Source organism: Gossypium raimondii, chromosome 2, assembly GCF_025698545.1.
Source record: "Gossypium raimondii isolate GPD5lz chromosome 2, ASM2569854v1, whole genome shotgun sequence".
Classification (NCBI taxonomy): Eukaryota; Viridiplantae; Streptophyta; class Magnoliopsida; order Malvales; family Malvaceae; genus Gossypium; species Gossypium raimondii.
This window is the reverse complement of record NC_068566.1, coordinates 45,711,364-45,722,314: the sequence shown is the minus strand read 5'-3', so window position 1 is coordinate 45,722,314 and position 10,951 is coordinate 45,711,364. Positions and strand designations below refer to the sequence as shown.

At 33.2% G+C, this 10,951-nt stretch overlaps 1 protein-coding gene across 4 annotated transcripts; it reads left to right on the top strand.

Annotated features, from left to right (window-relative positions):
• The first annotated feature begins 3,714 nt into the window (after window positions 1-3,714).
• LOC105789147 (serine/threonine-protein kinase EDR1) lies at window positions 3,715-10,602 on the top strand. Of its 4 annotated transcripts, none has more exons than XM_052627637.1 (15): window positions 3,715-4,092; window positions 5,691-6,078; window positions 6,169-6,315; window positions 6,416-6,520; window positions 6,871-7,420; window positions 8,431-8,471; window positions 8,566-8,634; window positions 8,719-8,819; window positions 9,074-9,152; window positions 9,239-9,337; window positions 9,422-9,490; window positions 9,657-9,706; window positions 9,803-9,884; window positions 9,980-10,074; window positions 10,170-10,602. In XM_052627637.1, exons 1-15 carry the CDS (start codon window positions 3,797-3,799, stop codon window positions 10,270-10,272), a joined length of 2,274 nt encoding a protein of 757 aa, XP_052483597.1. In that variant the 5' UTR covers window positions 3,715-3,796; the 3' UTR covers window positions 10,273-10,602. The 4 variants fall into 4 exon arrangements, with proteins under 4 accessions (XP_052483597.1, XP_012471852.1, XP_052483599.1 ...); XM_012616398.2 differs by having other exon boundaries at window positions 3,716-4,092; window positions 6,199-6,315; XM_052627639.1 differs by having other exon boundaries at window positions 3,944-4,092; window positions 5,661-6,078.
• Window positions 10,603-10,951: the final 349 nt, after the last annotated feature.

The window sequence follows — 10,951 nt, the reverse complement described above, 5'->3', positions numbered from 1 at the left end:
ATAACATATAGACATAAAAGAACAAGTTTTAAATATCTCACCTAAACATCTTTATAGTTATTATTGTTACATAAACACTCTACCACCCAATGACCTTTACGCTGATACCATATAACCACTTGGATTTCACTTGCCTAACTTCGCCAACCATATCTGCTCTACCGTGAGCATTGTTCTACCAAGACTTATAGAACACACAAACCAAACACTTCTAACAATCAAGTTATTTCGACAAAACAATCATCACTTGTCACTCACATACTCTGCAAATTAAGTAATGTCACATTAATTACTTAATAAAAGACCACCAAAAACACTAGCAAACCTTTCAAGGATGACATGTATCTTAAGAAAATCGAACTCTTATAAATACCTCTCTCACCTTCAGGAATAAGATATATTCTCTTATCCTTTACTCCAAACTTCATCCTCAAGATCAGCTCCCTTCACCTCTAATCACCACCTGAATTGTTGACTTGAACTAGTAAGTAAAATGTAAAAAAAAGTACAATAAGTGACCGTAGAAGTAGGCACTTTTGATCAAACTACGATAACCACAATGAAAACAGGAGACAACAAAATTGTTTATGCAGTTCGGTTTCCCTACATCTGCAGAGCGTAGCCTAATAAAATGGATTCAATATCTTTGAACTTAATACTATCAGTGATACTAGTTCTAGCACACCCTAGTAAAAAATCCTCACTTTTGTACTTCAAATACTAAATTACTTACCACTAAATTCTCCCCCCCCAAGAACTTAGCTTGTAAAACCAATCACAAAAAAGGTTTTACTATCAAAATACACTCTCACAAATAACGTTTCTTATTGAACAAATAAGAGTTCAAAAAATTAGTACAACAACCTATACAAATCTCTCAAAATATTCAGGGATTCTCAAGACTTGCTAACAAACTAAAAAGATCAATCACAATCCCTTCTAAATGACAACTAAAATAGCTTAATACAATATAGTATTAATGACCAAAGTAAAAAGGGTTGCTAACTTAAGTCTTCAAGTTTTGGTTTGATCCAACTTCTTTAATTCAAGAGATTTTATATAATCGATCCGATCCTCAATATATGTGTCTCCAAGTGAATTGATATTCATTGGTAAGCTAGAATCATTTCAAGATATCAACATAGCCCAAAGGGTTGTTTCAATAATTTGTCAATCTTTCAAATAAGATAACTTGTTGATTAGTCACAATGGTGATGAAAGTGGACGCCGCCATTGACACATTGCAGCAAGACAAACAACACACCTCGCAATAGTTATATAATATATTACATTTTTATCTTTTTAAAATTTAAATATACAATAATAAAATAATAATTTCAAATATCAAAATAGAAACAATCAAATATTATTAAAAACCCACAAAACTTTTCACTAAAAAAAAGGAACTTTTTGAGATTTTTATGATCTACCTATACCAATTCTAGCAAGACAGAAAATTGTTGACCAAAAAAAAAGTCCTTCCTTTTAAAATCCAAATATAAATATTACTTTTTTTGTTTATAAAAATATAAATATTACTTTTAGGAGTAAGTTTAATAAATATCTTTTTAAAATTTGTGGTGCAAACGAATTTTGTTAATTATTCAATTATTATTATATAGGGCTAGTGTTGGCCAAACCTGAAACCCCACCCCTACGCCCTTAACTCATAAAAAATAAGTACTATGGTGCCACAGTGAATTTCCAAAAAAAGAGTGTTGAAAATTTTATTGTGTATTTCCAAGTATTTAATTTTAAACCATAAAAAATATAGTGCAAGTACAGTTGGCACAATTATGAAACCTTTATAAAATGGAAACATCAAATGGCTTTCACACATTTTCTTTTCAACTCCATCATCTCCAATGCCATCATGTAATTCTGACCTTTGGATTTCTCTTCCATTTGTCAACCCAGTTAACGATCGACGGCTCACAACTGATTTCATCAGCCTTTGGTATAGTCAAATTTTATTTTTGGTCCCTCTATTATGTTCACATTTGTAATTCATTCATTTTTATTTTAATTTAACAATGATTTGATCTTTTGTTTTTATAATATTTTTAGATAGTCCGAATAATTAATGCTATTAATTATTTCGATTAAAATACTAACATGAATCGTTTCTTTTGAGAAAAAGAGGTAATATTCGTTAAAGAAGGAAACGTTGGCAATGGCAAAGCTAAAATTATTTCTGCAATAGTAAACATATAATTTCATCATTTTAATAACATATATCTTATAATTTTTAAAGGGTTAAATCAATTTTTTATCATTTTAAGGGGTCAAAGTATAATTTTACCACTACTAAATTAAAATTTTACCATTTTAAGGGGGCCATGACCCCCTTAGGTCTCTACTACACTTTGCCTGTGAACGTTGATGGACTAGAAAGAGGGAACAATGAGAGCACCTAAAACCCGAGCCAATAAGCTCACCCAATATACTATAAGCTAGCTCCCCTCATACTCACCCAATTTAACCAACCTATTAATAGTGATAATGTCAACCGTAGAAGAGGTACAAATAGCACAATCAAAGTAGTTCACTTGAGACTGATCGTGTCAAAACATGAGCCCTTTAGAAGCAAACTTATTTAAATCAATTAAATGGGTTGGGCAGGGTGATTTTCAATTAAAATTTTTGAGTTTTGGTTGAGGACGAATTTTGATGAAACCTGTATTGCTTCGCCTCGAAAATTACCAAAATACTCTTATAATAATTTTATAATAAATTATTTAATTTAATTAAAATATTTGAACATTTATATACTTTTATAAGATTTTAACTATTTTTATTACATATTAGTTAAATATTTTTATTTTTATAAATTTATTTCATTAAAATTTGTAAAAATTAATATTACAAGATAGGTCAAGTAAGATCCAAAGTTTTTTTGTGTGTGTGTGTGTGTTGGGATATGATATCAAAATTTTAATTAAAATTGAGTTTATGGCGAAGTTGAGGTAGGAGGTATAAAAATCGGGTTGGGCTCGTGGTGAGCAAAAATTCACTCCATAACATTGTTAATTATTTAGACTAATTAATGTCATTTATAAAAATATAGGAGCTAAATTATGTTAAAACAAAGCATATTGACTAAATCTCAAATTTAAGAATAGTAGAGGGACCAAAACTAGAATTTGAACCCTTGAAATTGGTTTGGCTTTAAAGAAGAACAGGAATCTAATGTAATGCCAGCCGTACGTGATTTTTTTCTCTGTGATTAGACTAACTCCACGTCAGCAAATTATTAAAATAAATGGAAAATGGTTTGAGTACAAGCAACCTAACCCCACCCCACCCCTACGCCCCGACTTGCTTCATTTCTAACTTATTGCGGCAGGGGTAAGAGAAGTAATTTTCCCGTCAAATCCAAGGATATTTTCGTCATAAAAATTGCTGAATTTGCTGCCCGCTTCCTTAACCAATGGCAAACTCGCTTTCTAAAAATATCAAATTCCCGTCGTCATTTGCCTTTTGTGTTTCCCGACGTTGCACCTGTCCGCACCTGATGGCTTCACCTAGCCGGCCAAGACACGTGGCGTCCACCCTTTGACCCCACGATTCGTAAAAAATAATAATAAATAAAAATAATTATTTTAAAAGTAAATATTAATTACTGAAAAACAAATACGATAAAACGACCACCTCGATATTAAACTATATTATATTTTTTTATTTTTTTATTTTTTATTTATTACCAAAAGCTAATATACAAACTGGCTATCAGCATTTTTTTAAAAAACTTGTTGCTTCCATCTCCGAGGAGTCACCACCGGTGAAGTGATTTTCAATGGCTGGGGATGACTCAGTAGCGAGTCTCTATCGAGTTTTAGTGGATCGGTGTTTGAGTTTGGAAGCGAGTCATGTTAAGTTAAGAGAAGAGTTTGATGAGCTTGTGCAGCAAGATAAAAGAAATGATGAAGAAGAAGTTATGGTAGCGTCAGATTCAGGCGATTCCACGTCATATCCCGTCGTCGTAACTTTTCCCGGTTACTTCTCGACGGGAACACCTTTTAAGAACGTGTTGGATTCCATTGGACATGCTATCCATGTCTCCTCGACTACTTCGGGAAGGATTACATTTTGGTACCTTTTTTTTTCCCTTTAATTTCTTAAAAAGAATTTTGAAGTTTTTTATTGATCCTTTGTGTAGTTACTATGTTGGTTCTTTTGAAATGATTGATTCTCGTTTCTGGGTGTTTTGTTGTTTTCATGATGAAACAGTTGTTTGTATGATAATTGTTATAGATTTTAAAAACTGTTTTTGTTGTATATTTTGGTTTTAAAGTAATAAACATTAGTCCTGTTAATTGAAAATTGGAAGTTGGGTAAGGTAGAATTCTAGATCATGTTTAAAATGGATGCATTCTCTTAGGATAAGCAGTAATGTTGACTTTTAATGAAATTTAAAGCATATAAGAATGTTAATGTAAAGAATAAGGAAGCATTAGATTGGGTTTCTTTTGTATTCTTTTTGTTGTTTTCTTCTTGTAGTGTATAGTTCTAAAATATAGTTAAGATGTTCGATAAAAGATCGCATCCAATTCGAAACCCTCTTTTTTTGTTTTCTTCTAACCTTTTAGAGTTGGTCGGTCTTCAATACGGATGGCTCTGCTTTATTTTCATATGGCAGGAAATTTATTGGCATCAGTTACTTTCAAGATTAAATTTCTACAACTGCTGGTCAAAAGATACCCAAACCACATAAATATCTAGTTTGCATTCAAGTTTTCTAAGAATTTCTATAATTAGTAGTCCAAAGAGTACTAGAGTAATAAGCTTACTTTTTCAAGAAACATGATAGTCTACATGTCCTTTCCTCTTTTAGCCCAGTTTTTTTTTAAGTGGTTGGTTGGCTAAATGTGTATCATTCGAATGAGTTATGGTGTCAAAGGCATCTACCTTTATCTAGTAAAGTTCAAATTAGCTAATAATGTTAATGGAGAATGGGGATTCCCATGCCTATGAGATTGAGTATGGAATTGTGTTTACTCACTTTAAATTGAATATCTGTTTCGCTCCTTTCATGCTAGGTTTGGAGATTCTACGTATTCATATGACTGAGTCCTTGAGCTTTTAAAATAGTGTAAAAATAAGTGTCTCAAATCATTGCTATTTGACCTGGACCTCTTCTAAAAGAGTCGAGGCATTTTGAATTGTTGTCATGGACAAAATCAGGGAAATTGATATCATAATTTTTTTTTTTTATAAGATGTGTTTTGATGCAATTCGTTTGTATTCTTCTCTTCTTGATTGATATGTATATTCAACTAAAAATTCGTTAGGTAGTTTTGATTCCTAAGGAATATTGAGAAGTGTCTTCTATTTTATATTACATGTAATGAGGACCATGGTAAAATATTTCACCTTTGACTATGGTAACTTGTTACTTATATTTGTTGCTTGTCTCTCAAGCTATATTCTACAGAAGCTATAGGATAAAAAATCAAGGGCCAGCTCTTCAACTGATTTGAGATTATTTATGCGTGCTTTCTTTCAGAGAAAATGCATCTTCGAGCTTGCTGTTAATATTGTTATCTTTTAGGCATTGCTGAAATGGTCTGCCATTAAAGTTGAAGAATTTTATTTTTATTTTTTATTGAATCCTTTTGTCACATGTTCATTAAATCATGCATCACTTTCAAGTTGTGCAGCTGATAAAGAAAAGGGTTCTCTTACCACAGGAATCGCTCAGCTGAAAATCTTTTCGGATGGAAGTCCAATGAAGTCTTGGGACAAAGAGAGAGAGCACTTCTAATAGCTGAAGAATACCATTCTCCCCTTAAGAAAATTATGGAGAAGTTGATCTCTGGGCAATCATGGTCAGGTCAGTTCCCTTTCAAGAGGAGATCAGGTGAAATATTTATGGCCTTGGTGAGTAAAAGTCCATTGTATGAAGATGGTCAGCTTACTGGTGTGGTAACAGTTTCAAGTGATGCGGCCATTTATAATGGTTTAAATTCAGAGAATACCGGACCATATCAGGATCATAGTAGACCAAGGAGGTCAAAGATGAAAGGCATGCAGTGGCATCCACCACGGCCACAGATTGCATCATCTGTTTCTAATCTGGTGCTTATTTATAGCATTACTAACGTTTTTTCCCCATTTTTCTTTCGTTATTTTCCATTTCTTGTTCTAATTTCATTTTTTTCTAAAAAGCTTGACATTGTGCACTGTCAAAACACCCAGGCTTCAAAATTTCTACTCAAGAAACAAGATGGTGTAAGCAACTCATGTACTAAGTCAATGGAAGAACAGGATGCTGCAACAAGTACAGTAGACAAGTTAGAGACTCCTAATATAGCAGTAAGGCTTTGTTCTGAGATTGCATTTCATCTGGTTCTATATATCTCTAAATTAGATACCTAACTTATTCTTTTTTCCTTTCTCTTTTGTATTATTCAAGGAAGGTGAACTTAACTCCAGTTTCCTTGACTGGAGGAACACAGCTGTAGGAATTAGCTCTCAAAAGGATGAAACTGCATTCGATCTTGCTCAACCTAAGAAAATTGTATTGACATACTTTCAGCTTAGTTTATTATAAGCTTATCTCAACCAAATGTTTGAATGATAGTTTTGGGATGTCATAGTTCATAGTAGATAAATAGCATTGCATAATAACTAATTGATGAGAAGTTCCGAATTCAGAATTCTTTAGGGAATTTAAACTGTCTCCAATTGCTTATGCTTGTTCATATCTTACTTCGATTTGTTTCTGAAATCATTAAAACCTGCAGAGTAGACATTATCATGTTATCACCCTACTGAAGATTGCATTCGTTGAAGCAATTCTACCTCTCTGTCATATCTTGTTCATATTGTTGAACACTTTTTGCTAAATATTTGATGGAATGACTGCAGGCTGCAAAAGTCTTGGCGAAACTGCACATCGGGGGACCTAGCAACCACAGCAACGAAGATGATGAATGTCCTCAGAGAAAGGATGCGACTAGTAGATCGGCAACTAATGATGTGAAAAATGAACATAATGTTTCTAGGGGTTTAAAAACATCAATTCAGAACCACCTCAATTCTTCCTCTATGGCTGAAAATGCAATTTTAAGTGTAGAAAAGCGCACTAGTCCAACACTTGTTGAAGAGAGATCTGTTGTAGACTCTTCGAGAGAGTACAATGGAAAATTTTCAGTAACCCGAATAACAGAATCCACCGCAGGATTAGCGTGCCAAGTAAATGAAAATGAATCGGACCTAGAGTTTCTAAATATGGATGCATCAGTGATGGAAGATGAATTACAAAAGCAAACAGATGGTAAAGGCTTCTCAAGCTTAGGGAACAGCACAGGCAGCCAAGAAAGTCAATCAAGCAAAGGGGACAACAATGAGTCAAACTCTATGGTTGACTGTGAGATTCGCTGGGAAGACCTACATTTAGGGGAGGAGGTTGGACAAGGTAAACTTCTTTTTTTTGAGTTTTGACATGCTTATATATGCCTGCATGCTGGTGCACCTGAGTAAAATAGAAAAAGAAAAAAAATAAAGTTTGACCGGTAAGAAGTGGATCCTGGCCAGTTCTTCATTGCTTAAAAAAAACACTTCTGAATCCAAAAGCACTTTTGAAAGAAAAGCTATGAAGAACAAGCTGCTTTTGGCTAAAATTTTTAGCTTTCCAGAAGTGCTTTTGAAAAGCACCTTTGAAAAGGAGAAGCTAAAAGCACTTTTGGAGCTTAATTACTTTTTTACCCCTCCAATAACATGGTATTTTTATTTTTTTTTCTTGGTGCTTAATTACAATTGTGTTAAAATCATTAATTAAAAATAAAAAATTATTTTTTAAAATACTAATTACAAATATTTAATGGTTATATTTAAATATTTAAAATATAGTTTATATATTCTAATTAAATTTTATAAATAATTAATATTTATTGCTTAAAATATTTAAAATTTATATTTCATATATTAAAATATTAACAAGTTATAATAATTTTTTTATATTCTTACTAAAATATAATAATATTAACTAATTTAAATATTATTTAAATGCATATTTGTTACTTGATAATAACATGTCTAAAATGGATTTTATTTCTCAAAAGGACCTTTTGACAGTAATACTAAACACTCAAATTTTAAACCAAATTTTTCAAAAGCACTTCTGAAAAGCACTTTTCCACAGCACTTTTCAAAAGCACTTTTCAAAAGCAATGAAGAACTAACTGGCTCATGTTTCAAGCGAAGTTTAAGATGCGTGTCTGGTAAATGTTACCTGAAATTAAACCATTTTAAAGGTTGTTAATATTACTTTTGTTAGACCTTCATTTTAAAGTGATTTTTCCGAGAAGTACGTTGGTCATTACATATGACTCCATTGTTGTTTATTGGTTGCACTCTATTATTTCCTTCAATGATAGTGTTATACTTTTTATAATATCCAATCAATTTGTTTGCTTTGCCCCTCAGGCTCTTATGCGGTTGTTTATCGTGGGATTTGGAATGGATCAGTAAGTTCTTTCATGCATTTGTTTCAATTTCTTGTACCAAATATTCATGTAAAAACATTTACTAACTTGGACAAAAACCGTTTGCTGCATGAAGGATGTTGCGGTTAAGGTCTATTTTGCTGGTGAATATAAAGAACCAACATTACTAGATTACAAAAAAGAGGTACCCTGAACTCTTCGTTTTTGATGAGGCAATATCATGTGGAAAATGATCTGATACATAAGAGTTTTGTTTCTTACTCTTCAGATAGATATAATGAGAAAACTGAGACATCCAAATGTACTGCTGTTCATGGGAGCGGTGTACTCACAAGAACGACTTGCAATTGTCACCGAGTTCTTGCCTAGGTAATGAAGTTGCTATTTTGTCCAAGGGGTACTCTATCAATGACCCTCTGTTGATAATTCATTCTACAGAGGGTGTTTCGGTGTCCTACTTTATTCTTTTCGACCTTTGCTTGTGCTAGGAATGATGTAGAACACTCTTTCCCATTTTGTGATAGTACCCGTTTACATCTAGAAGATCAACTCAAAAAAGTTTTATGTATACTGATCCTTTATTGGTGGTATGTAGCACTCATTTATTGTTGTTTGATAACCAGGGGAAGCCTATTCAAAGCACTCCACAAGAATAATCAGGCATTGGACGTTAAAAGGCGCATGAGGATGGCCCTTGATGTTGTGAGTTTTCCATCCCTTTTCCTTCATCCCAAGTTCCCAGCTGGTTAGCTTTCAAAAAAAACCTCACACTACATTTTTCTCCACAGGCTAGAGGCATGAATTATTTGCATCATAGGAATCCACCAATAGTGCATAGAGACCTAAAGTCTTCTAATCTCCTTGTTGATAGGAATTGGAATGTCAAGGTAACATATATCGGTTGATATCTTCAAATGGTTCGAGCTGGTTTAATCATTTTCAGATTGCTTACGGTTCAATTAATGTCTTAGGTTGGAGACTTTGGCCTCTCTAGGTGGAAAAATGGAACTTTCTTAACCACAAAGTCTGGAAGAGGAACGGTAATGACCCCTTCTTATTCTTTTCTGTTCCTTTAATAGATCATGTAGCAGAAATTATGCGAAGAAGAATCAATATGTTTTTTCGTACTTGTTGCATCAATCTTGTTCATAAAAATCACTTGCACAACAAGTTGCTGAACTTCATTCAATGTTTCTCTAATTGCAGCCCCAATGGATGGCCCCGGAAGTCCTCAGGAATGAGCCTTCAAATGAAAAGTAATCTTTAGTTTCTAGTTTTTTCCAGTTAAGACATTAAGAATCAAGTTGATCTTTCTTTAACCTTCCCTGGTTCCTGACATCAATCCTAAACAGGTCTGATGTATTCAGTTTTGGAGTTATCTTGTGGGAATTAATGACCGTCTCCATTCCATGGAACAACCTCAACTCTTTACAGGTCTTCCTCTTTAACACACCTCAAAACTTTATTTCCTTTCTTACAAAACTAACATAAATCTTTGATCTTAATACTATATTGAAACCACAATGCAGGTAGTTGGAGTTGTAGGCTTCATGGATAGACGATTAGAGCTACCAGAAGGCCTTGATCCTCAGATAGAATCTATCATCCGTGACTGTTGGCAAAGGTATATGTTGATCTTGCTCTATTTCCTATCTTTACTTTTTCAAATGGAAGCAAATGGACAAAAACTAACCATTTCTTTGTGTTCCAAACAAGCAGTAATCCAGAAAATCGACCATCGTTTGAAGACATTATCAATAGAATGACAGGCATTGTCCAAAAATCTGCCATTGGATTAGGTCGAAGACACTCGGAGCCTTGAAGTTGCAATGGGGCATTAGAAACAATGTCACTTTTTTCATTCATTGGGTTGGCTATATTTTAGAGCTTAGGCTAACAGAAGAAAAACATCAAACAAATGCATTGTACAAATACCTTAGTTTGTAGCTTACCTTTAGTTACCATTCCTCCCCATTTTGGAAAACACGAAATAAGAAGAGGGGAGGCCAAGAGTGTTGCAATGTAAGATTTTGGGGTTTTTTATAGAAGAAGAAAAGCAAAGCTACAATAATTAATTTAATTATTATTTGGATTTAATGTATCTTTTTAATGGATTGAAATGAAGTTATTCCAATGTAGTTGCTATTCAGTAGATAGTATAGATTTATATAGATATTAGTTTTAATGTTACATGTTTTGCACATTTGTTATTGCAAAGGCCAGTTCCTGAAGTACCACCATCGGTGATGAGAGTAGGAAAGATGCGATTCGGGGTTAAAATAATGTTTATCGTATTATGTTAATATTTAAATTTGTTGATACAAGGGGAATGTAGTGATGGTTTGTAAGGTTCAGTCTTGTAGCAAAGAGTAGTAAGAAGTTGGAATGATCAGAATGTGGGTGTCTGAAGAGGAGTCAATAAGAAGAAGAGACAAGGAAAGATGAGAATGAATTCAGAGGAGAGATAGTATCCTTGCTTTTTATCCTAATATTCATAGGCT

What these genes read in the sequence shown, in the direction of transcription:
- LOC105789147 (XM_052627637.1), top strand. Translation starts at nt 3,797, where the DNA reads ATGGCTGGGGATGACTCAGTAGCGAGTCTCTATCGAGTTTTAGTGGAT. An exon ending in TTGCTCAACCTAAGAAAATT is followed by an intron (nt 6,521 to 6,870) that starts GTATTGACATAC and finishes GAATGACTGCAG; the next exon opens with GCTGCAAAAGTCTTGGCGAA. An exon ending in AGGGGAGGAGGTTGGACAAG is followed by an intron (nt 7,421 to 8,430) that starts GTAAACTTCTTT and finishes TTTGCCCCTCAG; the next exon opens with GCTCTTATGCGGTTGTTTAT.